Source organism: Corvus moneduloides, chromosome 2 (assembly GCF_009650955.1).
Source record: "Corvus moneduloides isolate bCorMon1 chromosome 2, bCorMon1.pri, whole genome shotgun sequence".
NCBI classification, from domain to species: Eukaryota; Metazoa; Chordata; class Aves; order Passeriformes; family Corvidae; genus Corvus; species Corvus moneduloides.
The window spans coordinates 58,931,183-58,958,934 of NC_045477.1; the positions used below are offsets into that span (position 1 = coordinate 58,931,183).

Sequence of the window (27,752 nt, forward strand, 5' to 3'; positions counted from 1 at the left end):
TCTTCAGGGAGGTTTATCAGTTCTCTGTCCTGAGACCTGACCTGTGTAACATGTTTATCAATGACCTCATCAAGCCTGACCGGGAGGCACCTGTCAATATACTCAAGGGCAGAGCCAGAGGGATGCACCAAGACAGGCTGGTGGAATGGGCTGACAGGAGCCTTATGAAATGAGGACCTGACAGACAGCAGGCTGCACATGAGCCCTGCAGCACAGAGGGAAAAAGCCTCCTTGACTGTATGAACAGGAGCACAGTCAGTAAACTGAGGGAAGTGACCTTCTCCCCTACTCTGCACTCAATAGACCACATCTAGGTACAGCAACCCGTTTTGTGATCCCAGTACAGGAAAGTAAATTGAAAAACTGGAGCAAGTTTAGCAGGGCCACTACGATCGTCAGGGGTTGAAGCACGTGCCCTGTGAGGAGAGGCTGGGGGAGCTGGACTTGTTCAGCTTGGAGATGAGGTGGATGTGGGGGGACCTTACAGAAGGCCCCAGCACCTATGAGAAGCACTGATAAGACAGAGCCAGTAGTAGTAGTGTGTGAGATAGGATGAGAGAAAACAGGCTTTTGGTGAAAAATGACAGGTTCAGAGTGCATGTGAGGAGAATCAATAAAGACAGTCCAGCAGTGGAAGAGGTTTCCTGGAAGACCCTACAGTTTTCATCCCTGTAAATTTTCAAGATCTGGCTGGATAAAATCCCAAGCAACTTTCTCTGACACCATAGCTGACCCTGCGTGGAGCAGGAGGTAGGACTAACAACCTCCTGAGGTTGCTCCCAAACAGAATTATCCCGTGATCCTGTGATTTAAGCTCAGTCCTTGTCCTGTATCCTTGCCTTAGCTAAATTGCAGTCCCTAAGTTTGCTGACGCTGACCTTGCTTTTCTGGCTTGAAGTCCTGGTTTGACCTTGGCTTCAATGTGATGGGCTTGATGTGCAGTGACCAACAAACCCATGGTGCAGTTGATTCCTGCACCCAACCCACCTTTGCCTGGCAATCCCAGCTGCTAGAAACCTCACTCTTCCTAAGACTGCAAGGACTCACTGTCACCATAAGAATTTCTGAAATTTCAGATTTCATACCTGCATTTTACAACTTCCCCTCACTCTTTCATCTTCCTGGGAATAGTGTCTAAATCAGCCTGTCATCACAGCACAGGCAAGAGGCAGTGGCATAATGGTTGCAGTAGAAGCATGTATTTTTATTATTAACATCCTGAAAATGATAGAGAAATTGCAGCATCACTTCTGTGTATAGTAAAGCCATCATTATATCTTTATCTGTTTTGAGGAAAAATAATTATTCTACTTTGGGGCAATGTTGAAGAAATATGGGAAAAGAGACATTCCTGAGGAAACGCACTCTGGGCGGAGAGAAGGCATATGGGATTTGCAAAGAAGGGGTAGGTATATGTGATAGGATAGTTGTTTGGCTTTTGAGATAGAAAGGGAGAAAGATCTGGTTTATTTACTCCTGTGATTTATGTAAAGAGTGATGTACAGCTATTAAATTTTAACTCCACTGTACTTTGAAGACATGTTGCAGGATTATCCATATTCTCATGTTACTGCTAGAGACAGGAGGCATATAGTCTCAGTGTTCTGCTCACCTTATCCAGCAAGGATCTGTCTACGTAAATACTAAAATACGATTTTTTTTCTGTAGTTCAAGGTCAGCATCCTAGCAAGAATGCTCACCCTTGAGTATGTTGTGCCAAACAAGACCAAGCATGCCCACAGTCAGTTGATTGCAATTTCTTCTATATCCCTCTAGAATCAGGAGTTGCAGGGTGTGGGTGGTGATGGAACGAAATTTATGAAGGTGATGAAGGTTTTATATGCAACAAAATATTTTCGTATGGCCATGCTGGACTTGCTCTGTGTGGTATTTGGGATGCTGCTGTAAAATTATGTGGTGAAAGCTAACAGTGGATTTTGTAATCACAAAAACTGTCCCAAACTCTCATACATGCAATGCTCAGTGACTAGCTGACAAGCTGCAAGTAGTCTTCTGATTAACACTCCATTCTCAGAGCACCATGGAGAAACTGTCCCCGTATGTTGTTCTTCAAGTTCCTGACAGAACAGACTTCTCAGAAATTGCACTGCTGAAAGGTTATTTTGTTCCCTACTTTTTACCTTCTACTGTCTGCTTGTCCTTGTTAAACAGATATATATCCATCCCACTTCCCTGCAGAACCATAGCCTCTCAGTTTTATGTGGGCTTGGAAGAAAAATGGGCTAGTGTTGTTTCTGACATCCTTTGAGGATCTGGAGACATTCATTAGGAATTTCTCCTCCTCACACTGACATTGCGTAGGAGATAGATGCATTATTTTAGTGATGAGTTTGAATTGGGTGGCATTCTGTTTTCAAGTGTACTGTGGAACAAGGGGCGGGTGGTGTCATGGATGAAACTTTCTGCTAAATTCGTCAGGATCAGCTAAACAAAGCTTACAGACAGGAAGATGACAAAATGTTAGAAATGTTTGACTGCAAAGGTCCTCAAAAATTGCTTATTGCCACTATCTGCAATAAGGCAGTATCAGGTGTACCTCAACCTTCGGTGACAGTGTTGTCTGTGCAACAATTACAAACCCTCCATTGCTCAGCCATTATGAATCCTAGATTTCACAACTGCTCCTCGCAGCAAACTCTGACGTGCAACTTCTCTTCCATTTGCAATGCCTTCTTAAAAGCAAAATTAAATAGTCTTTGCTGAAAATTAAAAGTCTTTCTTTTTACGGTCTCCTTGGTGAACAAGGAGTACAGTCAATCACTATAAGGAGCAGCAGAAAGACTGGACCACTGGAACAGGACAATCTGCTTCCAAAGGTTTTGATTGTGTAGTGCATCCTGGCACCTTTCACACCTTCCTAGCCTGAAGGACAACACTGTGCACATCACAGATCTCTGCTGTCCGTCTACGATGGCTAACAAAAAGCGTCAGCAGAGAAAAGGGAATTTTCCCTGGGTTAAAGTGAGCTCAGACCAATCTTTTTTTTTTGAGGGTCAGAAATGACAAAACTGTAAAATCAAATGTCTGGCATTGCAGACAGTGTCCAAAGCATGGTAGTGTAGGAGTCTGGATACTGGAGAGAGGAGCGGGTTATGACTGTCGTATTCACAGAGATGCCCTGTGCCTGGTCCAGGGTCATCAGAGGCACTGAGCTGGTGGGGTGGAGAAAGGCAGCTCTGAACCCCTGCATGAAGGTGGGAACGCAGACACCTCCCCAGCTGCTCCCCGCCTGCTCCACTCACACCAAATGTCCTTCCATTTGCTCAAACAGGCAGGAGGAAGCCAAATGCTGCATAAGCTTCACGAGGTTGCTAATTATGATGGCTGCCTGGAGTTGATGTGGTAAATAGAAATACCACAGCTGAGTCCAAATGGATATGCTGGTGTTTGTTTTCACTTTGCAGAAGCAAACTGAATGTGAGGGCTTGATAACATCTGATCCAAATCCTCAGAGCATAGCCCAGCATACGGTACCCTGTGTGATGAGGGACATGTCAGATGGACCATTTGGACAAAGAAAGTGACTCAAACTATCCCACAGACCACACTTAGGAGGCTTTGGATCTATACACAGATAAATAACACAGCTGAACAGCTGTATAACACATAGCTGATGGTGACCTTGTATTTCCAGTCTGTCCAAAAGGTACTTATTCCATTAAAGTGGTAAGTACATTTGTGTAAATACAGAAAGTGACCCTTTTTGCATTTAACATACACATTTAATGAACAATAAGATTGCAAGGTCAGTATTTAGGAATAAATAGAGTTATTATTAAACTTACTCATGCAATATCACTTCTGACCCTTTGCATATAAATGGCATTTATAGCCATATTTACTCCTAGTTACAGCCGTTATTGACACCTGAGAAAAATCTAGCATTTTCTGTGGCAATGGAAGGCTGCATCTTTAAAGTGATAGAAGGTCACAGGAGGAATTTTAGAGCTGGCATTTTCTAAATTTACACAGTTATTTCTTCTTATACAGGCTTATTTTCTACTCATTTGTTTGTGTATGTCTGAGAGATATATATGCACTTTATTCTGTATATATTCATGTCCACATCCACTTATTTTTTATTTCTTTCCAATATAAAGAAACATAGGAAGGACTATATTTCATTTTTAGTATATCTGTGCTACAGTGCAGGAAAATCAATTAGCTTTAGCCATCTCAGTTTCTTTTCTGTAAAACTTGGATTTAGAATTCTTCGCAGTCCCTCCCATGGACAAGGTCTGTGGACTAGCACGTGGACGTTGTTACTATTGCCATGTACTCCCTGTTATCTCTTTAAGGGGTTAGTAGGTTTTTTGCCCATACATTTTTGAGCTGGAACCATGTAAGCCAGCTTAGGTGCAGAGGTTTATTGCCTCTTGTATGGTATTGTGAATGTGTGACTATAAATACATGGAGGGTCCTTGTGGCCTTTGGTATTTGACCTCCACTGGCGAGCTTCCGTGGAAAACGGAAACACTGCAGATACATCAGCAGGGCACTAGCATCTGATCTGCCACATGGCACTATGAGGTGCACTGTCATCTTGGGATGGAAGTCAGCTGAGATGGGGACCTTAGGCAGGAGCACAGACTCCTCTAACCCCTCTCATGGTGCTGCAGTACCCAGCTGATATTCCCCAGTGATGTCTGTACTGCAGCAGATGTACATTGCTGTTTTAAATGGCAAACAGCAAAGCTGTAGCATTCTGTACTGCTTTCTTAATGAAATGGAGCTGTCTGCATGCTGGGCTCTGTCACTGGAGCCTGCTTGTTCTGTGGCCAGTGTATGGAAACCATTTAATGTAGGTCACAATATGCTACAACGCAAGTAATGCAAAATCTGGAATGACTGCACTCAAACATATGCACCCTTACACGCTGTCTTAAGCCATGGCTCGGAGACTGTTTATTTGCAAGAATAATTTCCTCTCTGAGCATTTGCAAGGATAAACAGCTTCTGTGCTCATTCAGTGCTGCAGGATGCACTAAAATGGCAACCTCTCATCCCTTTCGGGTTTTGCAGACTCCATTTTTATTTGGAGCCCTACTGTGAAGTACATCCTACCTCTTTTTTTTTTAATTACCCCCTTCATTATACCTCTCTGACTATCAAGGAAAAGCCTTTCATCAGTGCCTTGTGAAGTCTAGGTGTGGTTTCTTTTCTCCTTTTTCTTTTTTTTTTTTTTTTTTGGTGCCTGATGATGAGAGTTTTGAAAAGAAACATGGAATCTGAATGCATGAGCAAATCTATCTGGGCACCTGCTTCTTGAAAGAGAGGAAGACAGAGAAGTGGATAAATGGCAGAGGCACTGCATGATTGCTGGAAACAGCTCTTTTCACATCCATGTGTTTTCAGAGCACTCTTTTTCTTTTCTAGTTGTATCAATGGCTTTTTTATTTTTTTACTGCTGCTTTTCCAAAATTTTCCTTTACAAGAGGAAATGAGTTAAAACTTGTGGCAATCTTGTGAGAGAAGTAATGTGTTATGGTGTAGTTTGGCCCTGTAGATCTGTTTTGATATACAGCTACAAACGTGTCCACCAGTAAAATCTCTAAGTTTACAGTCTGTGCCAGAAAATGGGATGTAGAGAAGTGTTTGGGGTCCACCCAGCAGACTTATGGTGTGAGTTGCATGAGTTTACACCAGTTCCTAGGCAGAGATTCTTTCTTTCCTGCAGACCTTGCACCTGATGAGGTATCTTATGTCATTTTTACCTTTCTTAGTTTCTGTATTTTTTTTCCCCTTTCTGTGTCTGAGTGTCTTTGAAAGGTAAGGGATGCCACAAAGCTGCAGAGGAACCTAAACCCACCTGAGGCATGACTCCAGTCTCTGCCAGATCTCCTGGAAGCCAAATGGCTGTTAGGTCTGTGATGGCAGAGAGTGGATTGTACTGGTTCTTCAGGGATGGGGAGGTCATTTCCGATGTGTTCCCCCAAACTATTTTAAAGAAATAAATCATGTCTGTCCTCTCTCATCTGTTCCATGTTATTAGTTTTTCTGTGGGAACATTGAAGTTTATTCATGGCAGTAGTAGAACATGGTTGCTACTTCAAAATGTCCATTATAACACAGCTGAATCTTGAAGTTCAAGTAGAGCAAATATGATCCTAACTGTGCTGCTGACTTGGTATTCAGTTCTAGCTCTGCACTGCCATGGCAGCAGTGCCCCAGTCCTTTACAAAGGAACGATATTACCTACTTCCCTATGCAATGTATTTAGACTTCTGTGATAAACAGACACAACTACAATAAAAGTGTTATTATAAAATCGTAGCAGTCATAATAAATAAAAGCACCGCAACAAGCTGAAACTGTAAAAAGAATTTATTTAGTGTTGCAATATCTTGTCTGTAAATTGAGTAGGATACTGCTGGTAGCAATTTTTATGTACAGTGTTGCAGGGTTTTTAAATGACCTTAAGCAGTCAGGGCATTTGCTCTGAGTGTATTGTGCAAGTTGGAATAAATGGCGGAATGATTTGGGCTTTTAAAACTAGGCTGAATAAAATGCTACAAGATATCCTGCACGGGTGGGCTGCCTCTGACAGGCAGATGCATTCAGAAACATAACGTGTCTTGTTTGGCTCTGATTTATATGACTCTGTGAAGGTGCCTAAGGGCTGGTTTACACACAAGCTCTCACTGTTTTAATTAAACCTGTTTTCAGTCTAAGATTTCAGTTCAGAATAAAAGTTACTGTCATCAAGACAGCTAAAAATTGTCATGCTCTGCTTTATGCATCCCACTGTAGGGGTCTAAGTGAAATGACACAGCTCTGCAGGTACTGTGCGTATGGAAAACAGGTAGGCACTTCCAGAACTAATGTCCCCTGTTCCCTTGGGAAGGGGTTTAATACTTTCCATTGACTCCAGGACATAAGGAGATGAAGTCCACAGCTTAGAAAACTGGAATGAGACATCCAGAGATGATGTAGTATCTCCTGTCACTTCTGCAGAGTTTATACCCAAATTGCCATTGATGGATGGAAATCAGAACTACAAATGCAAATATTATGGAAAACACATGAAGAATAGCCTAGATAAAAAATGATATCTAATAATAACTGATTAAAATATCTGAAGAGAAATTGAAGAAAAAGTGGGAAAAAGAAATAAAATAAAAGAAAAATTAAAAGGCTCAGATGAAGACTTCAGGAAGATGAGGCTGGATGTTCTGTGAATGGAATGTAGAAGGTTTTGTGACCATATTTGTTGGCTGAATCTTGAGTTTTAAGAGAAGTCAGAGAGAGTAAGTCAGAAAATTTAATGGGGTTTTGGCACTAATTTTCTTTCAGAAATCTTGCCTTAAATAGCCAAGTGAGAAAGTCTATTCTGTTAATGTACGTATACATTAATGTATATATGCACATAAGCCCACACGTGTATATGCATACATATATACTTACACATGTATATGTATTGCATGTACACAAATATAAAATGTATATGTAATAGATTTATGTGCACAGAAATTGGGTACACATATATAGACAGATCACCTCCCTCCCCTTTATATACGTACGATCCTAAATTGATGAGAGTTTTTATAAAAAAAATAAATGGTAGTTTGACACCACTTGCCACTTGTATTTTAAACACTGAGCTCTTAACTGAGGGATTCAGTTTCTGAGTTTTTTTACCTCTCTTAGCAGTTGCAAGAACCCCTTTTCCTCTGTGGTTTAAATTCTGCTTGCACAGATGCCTAGAGGCTGCGGGTCTGAGTCTATCTACTACTTGTAAAGGCAGTTGCATCCTCGTGCCAGGTCTGTCAGACATGATCTGAGCCACCTAGCTGGCAGGATGGACTTTGCACAAAATACAGAGCTCAGAGAGGTAGAAATAACCTCGAGACTGGAGCACTGATCCGGGAATCAATAGGCTTGGATTCAGTCTTCTGTTTCAGAGACTCACATCAAGGTTGCCTCACAGAAAAAAAGCAGTAGCAGACACTCCTGGAGGGCTCTTTCTGCTCCTGCTCTGAGATCACAGCAGCATCCACATACAGGAGTGCCTGCAGTCAAAGCCAAAGTCAATGTCCTGCAATCATATTGTTCAGTGCTAAGCCTCTCTGTGCTGGCCTTCAGGCTCTTCTGGGCTCGTTGTAGCTCTAGTATTTCAAGCATCTGAAATAATCTGGAGATAGCTGTTGCTGTCTAAAACACCAGAGAAGGACTGAACTGGATGCAGTTGCACCTGTGCCATTGCTGAGACCTTAATGAGGAGGGTAAGAGCCGGAAGAAACAAATTTAGCAGCAAGTAAGTTGTTTCACTCCAAAGGAGGATCCCAGGCAAAACTAAGTAAACAGATGGGGCATTGGAGAGAAGTGAAGAGGTAAATCTTTTGGCATTTATAACACTTGTGTCTAACAGCTACAGGACTAGAAGTGAGAGAAGAAAGAGTGCCTGAATTTGCAGCTGAGTCGGTAGGGCTCTTGGTTGTGAGGATTCGGTTACAGATAATTTACAGTTCCTTCTCATACATAATGTTCATCATCACACCCGGACAAAACAAAGAGGTAGAAAATATTCCCAGGCACTATCAATGGTAGCTGAAAATCTGGCCCAGCTGTAGAAGTCTGTAGACTGAAGTCTGGGGAAGGACCTACAGGGGAAAAGGGTATAGAAAAAAAGTGAAATCTGTAGAAAAAGAGAAGTGACAATAATTAGTGTAACATCCACTGAAGTTGCCTGGGAAACTTATAACAAACAAATTCTGTATTTTCACATCATTAAACAATGAAACTCATCAATAGGGATACTGGGAGATCCCAGAGCCAAACACTAATGGGCAGAGGGCAGATTTGGGGTGGAAATATTTCTTGCTGCCTTGTAATATGTCAAACATGAACGTCAAACATGAGCACCTGTTATAACCTGTGGCTGAAGAAGACCCTAAGCTGTTGACAGAGGGAAACAGGGAAGGTTTGCTATTGATGTGCTTTTTCTTTCTTTCCTAATGTCTTCTTGATGCCTCTGCTATTGGTTGCTGTCAAAAACAAGAACTGGGTTAAACATGCCTTTGGTCTCAGTGATGCACTCTTTAAGTTCTTGTAAAAGAAATCACAGATTATCCTGAGAACTTTTACTTTTAAAGCTGTAAAGGGAATATTTCACATATTTTTCCTGCTGCCTGGATAGGTCAGCATACTGCTGCCATGCATGAAGTGTGCCAATAATCCCATTTTAACTCTCCTTATTCCATAGAGGATTCAAATTCAAGATAACACCTCCAGGCACTTAAAGTATCATGTAGGAAGGCCAAATAGAGGCAGTGATCACAGAAAACTCCTTCTAAGCTGCTTGGACTTGATTGAAAAGCTCCTGCTTATGTCCCAGAATGTCACTGACATTTTGGAGCAAACTCTCTTGGTGTGTGCTTCTTATGATGGAGGTCCAGTAGTTATAATTGCTGGTTTATATTAAATGATGGGACACAGGCAGTTTAAGCCAGTCTGTGTGCCACAAAAGGAAGCCCATTCCTGCTTGTTGTCCCTCCTATCATGGGCACATGGAGCCATGAAATGTTGGTGTGAGCACAGGCACTTCTGTGGCTGTATGTGGTCAGCTAGATCACCAAGATGACAACCATACGGCCACCTGCTTGCTGAGAAGCAGGCATGAGGAGCACAGGCTGAAATCAGTCTTTTGAGAGCAATAAGACTTTATATTGGCTTAGACCACTTATGGAAGCATCTATATCCTCTCTCATAAGATCTAATTACTAAGTTTGCTGGCTCCAAGATTAAGTTGTTTGGATGACACTGACCTCAGCTAAGAACTTGTGGAATTTAATCTACAAATGATGATTGACTCCACCAAATGTGGGGCATTTGGTCAGGAAGTAGAAGACCAAGGATTTAAATTAAGGTTCACATTGTTCAGATTAAGATAAGGGATTGTACAGTTGAGAAGGACATCCTTGCTATAAGTCAGAAATAATCTTAAGAAGATCCCCTACATCCTTCCTCTCTAAAGCAGGTGTGAAAAATTTACAGAGACAGAAGAGGTGAGACAGAGCAGATATCCACCTTAGGTATTAGGTGCCTCACCAGGGGAAGAAAAAGCCTCTTTCTTTTTGCTGGATGACTTTTTCCCTTCAGTGCCAATGTAGGGTAGAATGTGAACAGAGCACCCTGTTAACACATCTGGATACACAGTTGTTTTTATTCCCAGGTACAGAATTGGGCTCTTCTGCTGTTCTTCCTTTGAATGCCATGAATTCTGCATGCCTAGCTGCACAAAAATTCAGCTTGAACAGATGTGAAGGCATCTTTCTACCCAGGTGAGCCTGCAGATTCATGTACCCTCCAGTACTTCTGGGAGGTATAAATTCAAACCTTGTTAGCCTGAGAAAGACACTGAATTCAGCTTTACCATTTCCTGGGTAAGATGTTGAGCAGAAGAGAGCTGTTGTGGAGGCCTTCTCCTCAAGGGAAATCCAAAGCTTAAGCCAGGATCAGGTTTCTGTCTCCGAATTGCACACTGGCAGCTGTCAGAGTGCTCTGGTCTTAGCAGGGCACCATGTTTCAGGTGCACCGTCCCCTTTGTCCTGGCAGGCTGTAGTGTAAGAACCAAATCACCTGGCTGTACTCAGAGGGAAGCCCTGCTGCATCTGAATGGAGCGAGGCACCCCGGAGAATGTCGCAGCCTCGCCTCGCCCGTGACACCGCCAGAGCGGAATGTGCGCAGATGCGGGCTGCCAACACGGGCTCCGTGCTCACACAGGAGCAGGGGGAAACTTTTAATTAACCACATTCCACTTACTTTAACACACAAATCCAGGCTGTAATTGGGTCTTGGGTGTGTCTCTTTGAGTGCTGAAAGCTACAGCCTGCTCAGCAAAGCCCGGTGATTGGAACTCACATAGAAAGAAGACCTTAGCTGTATTAGTATGTGGGGCAAGCTTTCCCATTAATTGAATGGGTCTGTGAGTAAACTTCCAAAGAAATTTAAATGCATGTAGGGCTATCCATTTACTCAGAAAATAGGTAGAAAGGCAAAGACATTTGAAAAGAGTAATGTATTTTTATGTTAGGAATAAAGCCAAGTTCAGCAGTGTAGTGATGATACTCCTGTAACTCATTTAGAGGAATTAAAAAACTCAGGGATGTCTATTTTGTGAGTATTTATATATTTTTTAAAAATAATGATAATTAAAACAGTAAGAAAAGGGGTGGTGGGAGGACATCATATATCTCCTCCTATTCCTTGGATGAAATCCACATGCTTCAAATACTACCATCAAAGATAAAAGGCTTGTTGTGTTGGCAACTTTACAGTCGCTTTTCAAGCCTGTCAGATAGTCATGCTATGGCATCAACCATTGTTCTTCTGGAGGCTTCCTTCTTCTCTGACTTGATGGGAAAAAATATGTCATCTTTCAAATTATATTCCCTTCCCAAAATTAAAAGGAGGGCAAGAATTGGCAGCTCTCTCTTTAGGTGAGAGAAGCCATCTATTATTTATATACCTCTTTTAACCCTGCCGCTGTTACATCTGATTGCAGAAAAATCCAACAAGCTGCCACTCACCATAAAAAAAACCCACAAAAACATTGAAACCTTTGCTTTGTATTGAATTAAAATATTGGAAATGCAAAGCTCTACCTTGATGTTGGGATCAAGGGAGATGCATTTGTGTTGCTGCTGCAGTCATAAGACAGAACCCATTCTTTTCAAAGTAATTGGCTGCCTGCTGTCAGAAGTCCTGAGGAATGTTTGGCATGTTTGTACAGAGCTGCATTGTCATGCTGTTTTTATTTAGAATAGGCTGCTGCCTATAGCTGGACCTCTTCAATCAGCAGTGAATGTCTACCTACCATGCAGGTACCAAGTTCTGAGTATGTTCATGTGCTCTTGCTTGTACTGTGCAAGGTATTTTTTGGTTTTGCTCCTTTAAACTGCTTTGCTTGGAAAGAACTGAAAAACGCCTCTGCTAATGTGGAGCAAACTGAATTCTAAGAGATTCCCACTTCAACCTTTACAACAGAGATTTCTGAAAGCCTTGTTTAGAAGTGTTTTGGAGAAAAGATGTGGCCTCAGAACAGTTCAAATGCTTTGTCCCTGTCTAGAAGCTCAGAAATAATTCTCACACACCATATGGCAGGGAAAAGTAGCAGACTCGGATGGTGGAGAGGAAATGAGAACTGACCAAATGTTTCCCACTTAAGTATCATTCAGTGGATGTTTTCCCCATTCACACCTTGACAGCTCAGACTACCCAGTGAGCCCCTTTGCCACAGTACCAAAGTGTGTCCAAGATGTAAGCTTTCAAGCAAAGCTACCACTAGCTGAACCAAACCCACCAAACCCCACAGCAAACCGCTTGGTTAGTTCCAGTAAAGCTTCATATCATGAACAATACAGACTAGAGCTGAAGTTTTGCACGAAATCACAAAGCAATTATAATCAAAAGGAGCTTGAAGAGATATGATATGAAGTCCTGGCATTCCCCTGGGATAAAATAGTCCTGCAGGGCCCTTCCTGACTCATGAGTCTGTACTAAATTGAAGGAGGAAAGTAGGACATATCAGCTGATAGAACAGATAAAGAAGTAATAAATTCTTAGTATTATGGACCAACCCGCCTTCTGCTGTAAATGTGTTCCATATATTGAAGGGTTATATTCTGCCCTCCATCCTGAATCACTGTGGATTTTTGAAATTTAGCCTGAAAGTAAAATGAAAACAAAGGCTATGTCTGAAATTATTAGCATCCTACTAGTATCCAGTATTTCATGGTGAGACAAGGAAGATATCAGTATTACTCTTGTTTTATGTATGCACTTCTTTTGTTGTTTTTTCATATTATGAAAAGAACTTCTGAATTTTGAGCTCTAGAAACTCAAGAAAAAAGCATTTATCCAACTTCTGCATATGACAAAATTTCTCTCATCAACCAGCTACTCTGTACCTTTCTATAATTTCAGATATCTAAAACCAAAAAGTCTAGCTCTGAGCTAGTAATCTAGATACTTCTATTTAATGGAGAGAAGCTGGCAGCTCCAAAATATGACACATCTCAGACTATGCTACCTACCGTGGCTGGGTCAGTAATTTTCTGTCATGCCCATCCTGATACAGTAACTTTCCAGGAATTTGATGGAGACCACTAGGCACTGAAGGCTGCACAGCAGACATAATAATTTTACTTCCAAATTCACATTACCACTATGAAACTGGTCTAAATCCAATTAGTGACCTGCTATAGAGGTGAAAGCCTGAATAGCCCACTGGTAATTCCCTGAATTATTTGGCCTCCCAAAGCAATTTTATTTAGCTTGAAGCCTGTTCTTCCAAACTGCTAATTTATATTTTAGCTGAGTACAAGCAGGATTTTAATCATTAACTGTAATAACAGCATTTGTTCTTATAGGGTAAAATCAGCTCAATCCATATCCAGTAAAGTAGCTTGAGTAATTGAAATAGAAACACACAACTCTGTCCCTTCAGGCATTTAACAATAATAGCTAATAGTAAAAGATGATGTATTTCACTCCCGCAGAAACACTAGAGTAATTTGTAGGCCAACAAAAAAATCTGCTGTAGCAGCTATTCAAAGTGGGCAAGATGTTTTCTTTCTATTTGTATCTCTTGATTTACACTTTGGATAGTATTACTAATCACTGTGCTGGAGGTAGCTTTGAACAGGATATCTCTAACTAGAAAAATTACACATACACACTCAGAGGTTCTCACTTGTGCCCACATTCACTCACATACTTTTCTTCTCTTAAAGCTCACACTAGAAAATCAATTTTTTTGTGATAATAATTTCAACTTTATAGAACAGAACATATCAGAGCAAGGATTTTTTAAAAAAATGTCTAGATATCACATCACTTTTGCACTTTTGCAATGGTAAATGTACAAAGCAAATGTGCTTGTGCTCAAAAGGAAAAAAATATCACAAATTGGTAACTGATGCTGTCAGAATCTAACTGCTGCTTCCACAGTGAAAAAAATGGAACTAGTGTCTTAAGAGAAATTTATCACTAGCTACCTAGATGGTAACAGCCGCCTCTATATAAGAACAAGCATTTTTGAACACATCTGAAAGGTGAGACACAACTTGCTTGTTTCAGGCGCTGATTGACACGGACTCTTTGGGTGATTATCCCATTCATGCTTCAGTAGGTTTCTGAAGAGTGCTGGATACTCACAGGGCAGAAGTAGATGACCCTGAAGGTTTCAGGGGCAGAACAGTTCCAGCAAACCAAGTCGCCTGCTCCTGGGAAAGCAGTTTTCTTCCTCAAGAGGTCTTAACATGCATCTACCTCTCTCTAGAGAATACAGAAACTTCTTATAGAAAAACTGCTTCACCTGGCAATTTAAATGGGGGTACAAGTAAGGTATCCAAGTTAGGTGGATTAGATCACACTCTTTTCTAAAACCAAAATACTCAGGTGAGTTCTTGACTTGGCTATTGTAAGGATCCATACAAGCAAAAGTACTTCCTTTTGCCCAATTAAATTGTGGAAGCTTTTGGAGGAGTCCTTTTCTAATTCAGAGATGTGTATGATGTATTATCTGGTACATCACTACCCATGCTCTTATCTAATAGCTTAATTAATTTTTTAAGAGACCACATAGCTTGTTTCCACAATACCTTGCTATGCCATGATAGGAAGGGAAATGTGTCCAGGCTGCAAGTGGATAGAGGAAAAATGCTGTCAATATAGTAAAGAAAAAGATAAAATGGAATAAAGAGTGATGCATTTGGGGAAAAGCAAAAACCCCATGTAATCAATGAATTTAGATGCCTAACTTAGGTGTGAATGAATGCAAAAAAATCACATCAATTTGAAAATACAAAGATAGAATGCTTTTTTAGGTGGCATGTAAAAATGCTATGGCATGGAAGTAGGAGTCTCTCTGGGGGCTGAGTACTGATCCAGATTAGGCCATTTAAGATCAGGTTTGTAAGTATGCCTTCCACATGCAGGTGAGGTTTCCTGAGATTCATTACAGGCAATGAAGGTTTCTTCTTCTCATCAACTGCCCCTGTGCAAGTTTCTACTACTACTTGAGAAGCTTAAGGTATTGTGGTTGGTCTTCAGCTCCTCTCCAGTAGGCAATGGGCTCTCCACAGGCTCTGTCTCATTTTCTTTACCCATCTAAAGATCTCAGATTGCCACATATTAATATCCATTAATACAGATAACTGAATCCTGCTCAAAAAGTATTTAATACTGGTGGGACCAAGTGCACTGAAGCAAGAGGCGGGACAGCCTGCATGAAGGAGTCCATCTACCACCCTATGACTACAAGAGAAGATCAAGTGGCAAAAGGAGCAATGAAATAATTCAGAGAGAAAAAAATCTGACAAAACTTTCTGAAGATGGAGTGCTATTAGGGTTATGGAACAGTCTTGCTAAATTACATTGGCACCTGGCACTTAAAAAAGTTGATAGCATAAGGCAATAACAAAAGTGATTTTCAACTAATTTGCATTGTAGATACTTTCCATAAAGGCCTTCTGCTCCCCCCTCTGATAACTGTATTTGTCCAAATTATTTATTGCAAATGAATATGAAATGAATTCAACTATTTTTCCCTGTTTATGAATCATATTCAAGCTCATCTTAATTTGTATGGAAGTATTCATTGCACATAAGTATTTGCCAACTAGTTTATGAGGACAAATTACAGATGACAACTTGTTCATGAACACTTATTTCAACTCTTTGTTTCTCCTGAGTTGTGATTAGTCATCCATATCACATGGTATTGAACTGACTGTTACTTTTTAATCAAGAAAACAATGATTAATGATGACAATTAACTGATAATGAGAAACAAGAATAATGTTAAGTTCAAGACTCACAAACATTTTTAAATAAACCAACAAGCACTCAAAGACACACAGGGAATCAATACCAGTTTCCTATGAGTATGAAAATGACTAACTTAATAAGTTCATTGGTGAAACATGCATGTCCTCCAGGTTTTTTTCCTAAAAGTTCATGCTACATGCAAAAGTAATTTTGGGATAGCACTGAAGTAGTTCGGTGATCCATGTTGTATTTGATCTCTTTCCAGGTGAAGGATTTTATTAGCATCACTTTTTCTCCTGTGGCCTGCAGTACTCTTAGATACAGTCTTTGAGGACCTCCTGGCGTCTGGTCCTACACAATTTGTGGTAATCCCCAGTTTTGGTCCTGGCTGGAGCTATACCAAAAGAGAAAGAAAAAAACAACAAAAAAAGACAAGAAGCAGCTGTGTGGATTGCAGAGAAATACTTGTTGTTCTGAATTTACTTGGTTGAACTATCTAGTAGGAATCCTCGAAGAATCTTGTTCTAGGCTATAGGGAGCAGAAGGTGTCACTGCTGAAAGAGTGAGTGATGATTCACGTTTGTGACAGAAGCAGCTCCAAGCACCGTGATTTGAGTACCACTGCACTAGCAAATATGTGGTAGAAGTAAACTTGCCTTGGCAGCAAAATAGATGAGAGTATATAGAGTATCTTTTAAGATCTCTTCCTCTGATTTCAGAAAGAAACCATACATAAAACACTTAAATCTGTGATATTTCTGTAAATGATGCCTCTCTTGATGAAGACAGTTTTGACCTTTTTAAAAATTAGTTGGGTGGAAAATGGAGCAGAATATCCATTTACAATTTCTATAATCTCTCTTTACAAATACATAATCTTCTTTGATCAGCCAAGGTATGAAAAAAATCCAACCTGATCACTTTTTCTAGATGGCAAAAATCCAGAAGAATATGGAGCCACCAGAAAAGCAGTGAAGCAATTGCCACTGCAGCCTTTCCCCTGTTTTCAAACTGTCTTTTCAGTCCCTATTTATTGTAAAAATGCAATGTTTTTGGACTTCTTGACTTTCAGATGTAGTTTTATCTGGTGAATGGATTTGGAAGGAATTGGGAGGGGACAAAAGAACACTACTGTGTCCCCCCTCAAAAAACAAAAAAAAAAGTATAGACCAAATAAACAAAAACTAAAATCATGATAAGCTTACATTCATTTTCATAGACAGGTAATATTGTGGGATCACAACTATAAAAAGAATTGGTCTAATCGGTTAAAAAAAGAGATGCATACACTTTCTTTATGTAGATATATCAACATTTCAGTTTGGCTGTGCAATTGTCATCACCCCAGGCAGACAAAACAGGCTCAGACACAAGAAAAAAACCCCAGTGGTTAGAATAGATTAAATCCTCCAAACACAGAATATGAAGCCCAGTTGTAGAGTAGGTATTTCTGAAGCATCTCTCCTTAAGACAATGAAGGAGTTGAGTACAATGGATCACAACCTGTGGGCCAGGTGAGGAGGTGTTGGTAGCCACCACTGAGCTGTGCCAAGGGCATACACCCGGCTGTGCTGTGCCACAGCTCTACCTGCCTTCAGTGGTGTTCTGATGGCAGGAGCCTAGGGAAGATTATAGGATTGGAATAAATGTATCACTGATATTCCTGAATGAATCCACTTAGGCTCCAATAAGTCAATGTGCCAAGACTTCCTCCACTGAAGATAGGACAGCTGTATGTAACAGCTCTGGTTAGGTTTTTTTAACCCCATGAATTTTTCCTGTCAGTTTTTTAAGCTTGCTAAACTTTCAGCATCTGTACTATCAAGTGATAGGGACAAGCCCTCAGTTTACTTATGTATGGTGCAAAGGAATATTTGTCAGTGGATCATCAGAACTTCTTCACTGGCCCTGTCTTGCTGCCTTGAATATCCTCAGATTTGCTTCACCTCTGCACACCTGTCTGGTAGTCTCTGCACTCTGAGGTGACCCTGGCTTCCCCAGAGCGGCTCTGCTTGGGTACCAAGGGAAGGGACTGTCGCCCTGCCAGTGAGGACACTGCCTCTTCCTGGCTTGCTGTTACTCTCCACTTTCAGCTCCCCTCCTGCTGTGAAGCAGTCCTGGCTGCCCCCTGGCAGTGTTCCACTTGCCAGGGTGCAGCTCCCACTCCCATTTTGGATCTCTTGTATACCAGTTCCCCTGGATGCTCTTAGTCTTGGAAAAGAGAGTGATTAATTAATTTCCCTTCACAGGAATCGTCGATCCAATCTTCATGGGATTTTACAGAATTAATTTTCCTTTGTGCCTTAGTTTCCCCATATAAAAATTGGAAACAAAGTTGATGTTTTCCTCTGTGAAATAATTTATAATCTAAAGGTGAAAAGTGTAGGAGCATAGACCTTGAAGTATCTCCCGTTGGAACCAGAAGGAGCAGACACTTAAGTACCTGTGTGGAAGTGGCTCCTACTAGAGCTAAGATACAGGAGTTAATTTTCTCCTAGCTTCAACAGTCTAAATAATGGGCATTTAATATAAATTAGTCAACAGAGATACACAAGTAGTTTCAGCCCACTTTAAAATCCCCACAGTGTCCACAAAGAGAACTCAAATTAATTGCTTGGATGGCCAGACTTAACTGGTTGTTTTATGCTAGATGTCAGAAAGTTAATGGCTAATTTACTTGAGTCTGGACTGATGGATCCAGTATTAGCCTTTGCTAATAAGTAAAGTATTTGGTTATAAATCATTAGAATAGCAATATTGTCCTGCTGCAGCCTTATAATGCTGCCAGTTTAGCATGTCTGAAAAGGCCCTTTGGGTAAAAAAAGGCTTAAAAGATTAGAGATAAGATGGAGGTGATGTAATTCAAGAAATTGTCATCTGCATCTGGTCCAGATACCAATTAATTCTGATTCTTCCTTAATTTCCACCAAGTTAAAGAAAAGATGGCTTTGATTTGATAAAGTCGATTTGTTCCTACTCTGCTGCGCTTTAGAAATCTCAACTATATTTTAACCTGCCACGACGGTACTGAATATAAGGCATATTTAGCTCTGTGTGAACCTGAATTATCTTCTTCGAATGCACTTTGTTAAGGAGATGAGTATTTTTACTGATATCTTTCTTTTTTAGCAGGCTGAACCCTCTGGTCCTAGCCACAAAAGAATGTAATATCGAAGATTTTAATAGGAATATGAGATAATATGACATCGAGAAATACCTAATTTGTATGCTTTTGGTTTAGATTATTAACCCTGGTTCAGTTTCAAGGAATGCTCATAAAATTAAAACAAAACTCCACAAACTCTATGCTTCAGATTAATTTCTCACACATATCTCTTTCTTCTTATTGTTTCCATTCCTGGTGTTTAAATCTTGAAGCTTTTGCACATGATAGCATACAGCCATAAAAGCTACAAAATGTGCAGACAGATGAGCAATGCAAATTGAATTCAGGTTTTACAGGAATCTGCACCAGGGATAAAATCAGACAGAAATAATTTACCTCACAGGGAAAACAAAGGAGAAAAAGAGCAGAAGTTTCCAAGGTATAGCAGAAGTTTATGCTTCCATTTAGACCAGCCATCTCACCGCGTTACGTTCAGGGTGCTGGAAGCAGCACCCCCGCGGTTTCATTTGTTCTCAAAACATGCTAATGACAGTTTAATGATTAGAGCTGGCGAATGTGCAACGTGCACGATGAGACCGGGAGCAGACTCGAGAGGGCAACTAAATCCGCGTGTACCACCCTGCATATTCACAGCTGTCTCTGCCCCGTGGCAGGGTCTGCCCGGGGGTGTTGCCCTGTCCTGTTTTCCCAGGGAGGAGAGGGAAGCTCGCTTAGGTCGCACCTGGGTCGCGGTTCTGAGCGCGGGCGGCCGCGCGGCCCCGCGGCGGGGACGGGCACCGAGCCCCCGCCGCCGCCGGGCCTCCTGCGCTCCAAAGCAGAGCCCCGGGCTCCCTCTGTAGTTCAAGTGGGGAATTCTAGGTACCTCCAGCAGCTGATTCGTCCTAAAAAAACGGAGTCCTTTGTCTGTGCGTGCGTGTGGCAAGCGGGGCAATAGCCTGGGAATGGGGGGACGGGGGTGTGGGTGTCTGGGGAGCTCCCCATCCCACCTGGCGTGGGGAGGCACCAGGTCCGTCTTCTCCGGGACTCTGATCACTCTGATGGGCAGGACTGCCCCGGGGACCAAAGCAGGCCTGCCGAATACTCAGCACAGGAAAGACATGGACCTGTTGGGGCAAACCCACAGGAAGGCCACGAAGATGACGAGAAGGCTGGAGCTACTCCCCTGTTAAGGCAGGCTGAGAGAGTTGAAGTTGTTCAGCCTGCAGAGGAGAAGGTTCTGGGGAGAACTTAGAGCAGCTTCCCAGTACCTGAAGAGGGCAGCAAGAGAGTCAGAGAGGGACATTTTACAAGGGATAAGTGATAGGAAAAGGGGAAAGGGTTTTAAACTAAAAGAGTGTTGATTCAGATTAGATATAAGGAAGACTTTTTTTTACAATTAGGGTGGTGAAACGCTGGCACAGGTAGCCCAAAGAGGTGGTGAATGCCCCATTCATGGAAACATTCAATGTCAGGTTGGATGGGGTTCTGGGCAACCTGATTTAGTGGAAGATGTCCCTTATCATTGTGGGGGATGTCACTAGATGAAATTTAAAGGTCCCTTCTGATCCATACTGCTCTATGATGCTATGATTAAGCTGTAGAGTGTGTGACCCACATCAGGTCAATGCTTGATGCCCCAGGGGACACATCTACAGTGTCTGCTCTAACCTGCCTGTCACTTCAGGGGTGTAGCGTTGATCTTGCCTCACAAAATGTCTTTTTATAAACTGCAGATGTCCTTCATTAGCACACACTGCTTTGTTTGGAAATGGTTGGTCACAGCACACGCAAGAAAATAACAGGATGACCATGCACCCATGGCAGTCAGCCTGCAGGGGCATGAAGCCCAGAGCAAGTGTGATCCTGGAGAGAATCAAGTCCCAGAAGAGCTAACAGAAAACTTTGCCACCTCAGGCTTGATTATGAAAAAGTAAGACCAAGAGATAAGTCACGCACTGTTGCCCCCTAATTGCTAAAACATCGTTGTCAAATGCATATCTTGAAATGCTACAGTAGTTGTCAGCTCTGGTGGGCTAAAAGAAACCTCCTGCCTTTATCAAGTAAAAAAGACGTATTGGAAAATCAAATCATTCACAGATGGGAGATTTTTCTGTATAGAGCTTATAGGATAAAGAAATATTCATGATTCCTATAAAAAGATCTTGTTCAAAGATAATTTTGCCACTGTTGCTAGGACCAGAGGCCAATAAGTATAGCGGAGTAACTGCTTCCCACTGAGTGCACTACTGCATAAAATGACATGAACTCAGAAATAGCCAGACAAGTACAGAGGGGCTACACATCTCCATTTGGCATCACTTCATGAAACTAAGTTTCTGTCACTTTCTAGCTGTAACCAATCTCTTCAGTCTCATTGGCCATTTGTGTACAAGCAGGAAAGTCCTCTCTGATTTAGAGTAGGCTAAAGCTTCTCTGCAGTTTTTTTTGCGCTTTTTCCATGGAAGATATGTTGCTCCTCTCCCTGCTGCTTGACTTGAATATTTCCAGCTCTGAGAAGACCCCTAGAGATGGGATACCCAAATGACTGATTCCCATGTCCTTCAACTTCTTTATCTTAAAGAGAGAAAACTGTAAATATGCATAATAAATATTCTGTAAATATGCAGGTTATACTACATCTAAGTATTATGCAGAAGTTTGTGCTGTACTTATATTACTATTGAACTTTTCTTTAGTTCTTGCACTTCAGTTGTTTTTAATCTGAAATATTTGTGCCACATTGATATTTAAATCTATGTAAAGAAATAAGCAAAGATATTTTTTACTTTAGGAGAGTCAAGTTCTTCTTTTCATCCTTCTGCCCTTCAGCAGGAAGAAAATTTTACTTCCAATTCAAGGTAAATTTGTGTATTTTGCCAAATTAACAGTTGGAACTACTGTACTTCATTTTTTTGTGGTGCCTGGAAAAGAAAGTTTTAATAATTTCCCTTTGTTTTTAGTGCCCATTCAGATCCAGATCAATTGACCATGAAGGACAGCAGGAGAGGAGACAGTGAATTTAATGACAGTCATTCTGTTTTCAGCGGAAGAAGGCTAAAGAAGACACCTTCAGGGATGATGGAAAATCAGGTTGGAAAGTAAAAAAATTTAACATCTCAGTTTTGGAGTGCAAGACATAGGTGGAGGCAATGAACTGAAACAAACCTTATAATTCTCCTTTACAAAGGTCCTGGATAAAGAAAGGCAGGGACAGATTGAAAAGTAGAGGTATCTGACCCCTAGTCACCAGTGTCCCTGACTCACCAGTGAAACACCTCAGTGATGTTACACACAGCCACATGATGTAAGTACTCATGAGGCTCAGTGCCATGACACTGTCAAACCCCAATATGACTGGCCTCTGAGTGCTTTTTTTTGGGTGCTCAGTTTGGTAGACTGCAGAGAGGCTTGAGAGTGAGTAAGTGAGGAGCATAAATGCTTCTTGAACCTGAGCAGCAGAAAATGCAGATACTAAAATCACCAGGTACGCCTGAAACGTTTGGTCCATGTCTGTCCGTGTGTGTTGCAAAGTGCTTGTCATATGTATGTACACTATAAAAAAAAGAATGAGATATATGAACAATTGAACTGCTGAGTGTTGAAACACATGTATTACAGAGGTGTATGTTTATTACAGCTCACTGCACACAGGTGCTTCTAGGATCCTAGCACACTATCTAGTACCCTAGCATAATTTAAGAGATATCTCCTTCAAAATCATCACAAAGAAATGTAGGTATACTTATCTGTAAATATAATAAATGGCTTTGTTTTGATAGAATAGAAACACCTAAGATTTTCCTATTGTAAATGTGATATTGTTGTCCCAAGGATAAGATTGCTAAAAGTCAGCCTTTGCTGTGATAATAAATTGTGATTTAGTAAAACATATTAGATTGTTGAATTCTAGAAAAATATCTTGTATTAATTTGAAGGACTTAAAAATATTTCTTCCTTTCCAGGTACTGTATCCCCTTCAAAGGAAAACACTTATGAGGACAGAAAGGTTCTTATTCCTAACAGCTGAAAACAAGGAAAACACTTCCTCTGCATTATGAAAATGATGACATATTCTACAATGCCAATTTATTGGGACATACTGCAGTGTGGAAACTCTAGTTTTCATCCCCAGTAGCCAAAGCGGAAAAAATGTTACTATCAAGGGCATATTCCCAAACCCTAAAGACTGCAGAGTATATCTGAAAGATTTCTTCTAAATGATAGTCAGAACAGCCCAGGTACTGGCCTGTCAAGACAGCACAGAGGATTAAATCAGCCTTCACAGAACACTTTACCCATAAGTACCTCTGAAATAGGGACATCATTCTGAAAGAGCAATGGAAAGATAACACAGACTATCATAAAAACGTTTTGGGTACTTTTGTCCATGTTTATGAGAAACTGTTACCAACTGAGATGTGTAAATAAAATCCCAGCAGGATCAAATGTTACTTTAAGTTATGGCAAAATCAATCAGTGTCTAGATAAATAATCTTCTTAAAATCATCTTCTATATTTTGTCAATGAATCTAAGTTAAAACTATGCAAAATCCTGCAATTACTGCTGCTAGGAATTAAAAAGTAAATGAAACCGAGCCATGTCTTTATTCTGAAATGATTATATAAAAAAATAAAAAGAACTAAGTGTACATCTACAGTTAAACACATCCTGAAGTACTTACTGTGTGATATATCAGATGGCCTATTTATATATTTTGCTATTTAAAAATAACATCAAACTGGCCTTAGGTCTGCATCTGTAACAGTGCAGGTAGATTTTTATGCCCACATGGCTGGGTGAGTTCTATGCTACTGTATGAGCAAAAGCATTAGATCACTAAGAAAATCATAAAAATAGCTGTGCTTGAGGGATGAGGAATGTAGGTTATTTAGGAAACTATCACACACAGACATAATTAAATACATCTTTCTGTATATATATGTATAAATCTTTCAGTATTTCTTTTCATGATTGTAAGGGATCTGGCTGGGATGGAGTTAACATTCTTTGTAGCAGCCCTTATGGTTCCATGTTTTGGATTTGTGGATAAATCAGTAATTTATTACTGTTGATAATACAGCAATGCTTTGTCTATTAGTGAACAATGTGTGCACATCCTTAAAGATTTCTATTTTTTCACTCTGTCCCCAAAGTGATTAAGACAGTGGTCTGCAAGAATTTGGGAGTAGACACAGCCAGGACAGGAACTTTCCAAAGGGAATTCCCAAAGCTATATTTCATACCGTATCAGTTCCATCTCAAAATGTTTGCTCTCAGAAAATGCTGAAGAGCTAATTTACCACCTGTTTCTGGTCATTTTAGATAAGGCTAACTCAATTTTCAATGAAAAACAATATTTTAGAGCAGTTTAATAGTGATTTTAGTTAAAGAAGATAAATTAAAATTGGGTAGTGAATAACAACTGCTGTTATTAGGCCAACTGACCCAGATGAAGACAATTTGAGGACAGGCTTGGGGACCTCTACACTCAAGCTAAATAAAGAAGGAATAGAGCAAAGATTTCCTATTTGGAAATGCGCACATTATCCTGGTAGTTTCCTGGATCATTTTATAAGGAGTTGATTTTCCCTGCAGAAAGACATAACTCAAGCACTTCACAATATCAAAAAAAAGCAAAAAATATCTGAAGTAGAATATAAATGATCGATGATCTGGGACCAGTAAGCGATTTTATTGGATGAGTTAGGACACTCTTTACACACCACTTGTATAGCTTAAATCATGCCAGGTCATAGCTACTTTTTTGCTGCATATTCTTCTAAATGATGCTCTTTTTTTAGCTTTTAGTTACATTGTGTACTTACTTAGGAACTTAATATATGCTTTTTTGAAAACTGAGGTGATTCTTGAATTAAAAAGAGTTAAATGATGGTTCTTAACTTCAGATGTGCTTAGATATGTGATACATACCTGAATCTTAGTCTAGGGTTAGAAGTTTGATCCGTGTGCTCCACTAAACATATTTGTCTAAGTTACATTGAAAATTAGACTGCTGTTAAATGTGATAATTTTTTTTAGTGTTTTCCGTCTTTTTCCAAGTGTGAGTATATGAACTGTCCTAGATAGGCTATGTGAATGCCAGCAGCCTGTATGGTACAACAGAAACCAAGGCAAGGATAATGTGGTTTGGTTGATACATGTGTTCTACCACAATATCATTATTAAATAAGACTTGATTGTCATAGGTGCCAGCCTAGTTTATTAAGGGAAGCCTATTTACCTGAATAAGTCTGTGAAGTATGACAGCATAGTTGCTGCCTCATTTGCAGTTGCAATGTCCCAGCTGAGGCATCTATACGTTGAGAGAAGGGTGGGATGAGTAACTAGGATTAAGAGTCCCTAGAATTGTCCCAGGGGAAGCAGCTGTCAATCTGGAACAGAATCCTTGACTTGTTTGAAGTGTATGTATATAACATTTATTTTAGGCTGCTGTAGTGATTTATCTTAGCTACAATTTAGAGTCTAAAGGTAATAAGTAAGGCAGGTAATTTCCACATACAGCCAATGACAAGAAGTAGGATCCTCCAGGGGGCAATTCAGAGCATGCAAGTTAGATGCTAAAGTAGCTGAAAATGGATGATGTGCTTCCTTCTGAACTTCATTTTCATCAGCCATTAAGGAGGAGCAAAAGTATTTTTTTACTTTTCTTTTTCCTCTCCCCCTACTCTTTCATTATATACTAATTATTTTTCAGGTACAGCTTCCTCCAGTGGCACAAAGGCAATTTTAAATCCTGCATTTCCCGTATGTACTTTGTGTTCTAGGAGCAAACATACCCTGCAAGCAGTGAATGCTAGGAAGGAATACTGCTCTAGTATGCCTGTCTTTGGCTATCTTGGTATTGCTAATGGGGAATAGAAAATAGTTTTCTACAGCCTATTCTATTGCTACATTGACTGCCCTGTTCAACCTTTGATGATTGAACTGAATTGATCTTGCTTGAGGAAGAACTGATTTCTGAGATTTGTGGACCATGCATACATGCATGCGTACATTAATAAGCCACAAAGCCCTGAAAGAACACATTGTGGTTCAAGTCCAGTCCATAAGGCCTTCTCACTGAGCTCAGCATGCAGGTGAAGGAATCCATTCTTAACCAACACAACCAGCACATGCAGGCTCAGAGCTGGCATGCAAGGTACTATGGTAGCAATATAGTAAAAATGGGAGAATCAGCTGCTGTCTAGCCTGGGAACTGGTTTGAATAAAAGACAGTAATTGCTAAGTGTCTGTGCTTTCACCAGCTGCTCAAGGGCTCATTAACCTCAGCAGAATAGCAGACTCATTAGCAGGCTTGTCTATGGATTAACCATTCAAGACTGATAGAGATTGCATTTGCCCAGGGTAGGTTAAATCAACTCCATACATTCACATTATTTTTATCTTTAACAGAAGCTGAAGGATCTTTGGAAATACATTTCTGTAATTTTCTTCTATCACAGCTCAACCAGGTTTTAGAAGCCAAGAAGGGGTTTTATTGTGGCTTAATTAGTGTGTCAAAACTGGCATCAAGGTAGATTTTTCTCTAAAAGAAGTCAGGATTGCAGGTTTGGTAGTTTTGCTCTTTTGTCCTTAAATATTGGTGGAAGGTCCAATGACAGTCTGGAAATGTGTGTTATAATGACTGTTATTCTGACATTTCTCAAATGTAAAGTTGAGTTCTGGCAATTACTCTGGAGCCAACCCTGTGTCTTTGAGACACTTATAAAAGAAGATAAAAATGGAGGTAAGGTTCAAAAGAAACTTCAATCAGTTAGTTTAAAATCATGGTCATAACTCTACTTCACCCATCTGTCTTGATTCCTTTCCTCCCAAAGGAAGCCAAGAGGACCAGGAGTATCTTTCTTGAAGGTAAGAGTAGCCCTGTGCCGTATGGGCTGAGGAAGAAAATTCTGGTTTATTAGCAGATGTAGACCTGAGGATGAAGCTAAATCACTCCTCTAAATCCCTGAACTTGATGCAAATCTGAGGAATGAGCAGTGGCTACTTCATTATATAAATGAAGTTTGTTCATAGGGTTAATTGAAAAATAAATTGACAGATCATAGATCATAAATTCATAAAATGGTTTGGGTTGAAATGGGCTTTAAACACTGCCTAGCTCCACCTCTGCCATGGGCAGGGACATCTTCCACTAGACCAGGTTGCTCCAAGCTCCACCCACCCTGGCCTTGAACACTTTCAGGGATGAGGCATCCACAGCTTCTCTGGGCAACCTGTGCCAGTGCCTCACCACTCTTTCAGTGAAGAATTTCTTCTTAATATCCAATCTAATTCTATCCTATTTCACTCTAAATCAAGTTTAGTCCCCCTTGTCCTATCATTATATGCCCAAATAAAAAGGTCTCTGCTTTAGTGCAAAGGACAGCACTGATCCTAAAGCGACCCACAGACTTTTGCTATGAATTTCAGAGCCTTTAGCTTTAAAACTTGATTGATTTCTACACCTCTGCTCTTGAACTGGTGTGCAAACAGGGCATTAGCTATAAAGTCTCCTGTTACTCTCCCCTGATTTGAGTGGACATTTTCAGTAAAGAAATCACAAGCTAACTAAAGACACAGCAAGAAGTTTTGAAAGGTGAAACAAGAACTAGTTTTTTAAACTTTGATTTTGCTTACAGGAAAACCCACCACCTGTGAATTGCGGTGAGTCAGCTCTCTTACAAGTTCTGTATGACACCTGACAATGTTTTTCCTTTGAAAAAAGCACTTATATATTTCTTACTGTTGGATGTTTGTTCCCTGTTAGGAAAACCAACAAGGGGTTTCTTTCTCATTCTTGTACACAAAAAAATATATGTAGGCAAGATTGTTTGTGAATGATATCACCT

At 40.5% G+C, this 27,752-nt stretch overlaps 1 protein-coding gene across 2 annotated transcripts in view; it reads left to right on the forward strand.

Moving 5' to 3' along the window:
- The window catches only part of LOC116439823, a 36,053-nt gene extending 12,559 nt beyond the window's left edge, over positions 1 to 23,494 (forward strand). For both annotated transcript variants that reach the window (XR_004238290.1, XM_032099859.1), the window contains 3 exons: positions 21,691 to 21,757; positions 21,860 to 21,989; positions 22,862 to 23,494. Coding sequence is in view for 1 of the 2 variants with exons in the window: in XM_032099859.1 (XP_031955750.1) it covers positions 21,691 to 21,757; positions 21,860 to 21,989; positions 22,862 to 22,957 (293 nt within the window). In the remaining variant the exon portion in view is untranslated. The remainder of the gene's footprint in view (positions 1 to 21,690; positions 21,758 to 21,859; positions 21,990 to 22,861) is intronic.
- Positions 23,495 to 27,752: the final 4,258 nt, after the last annotated feature.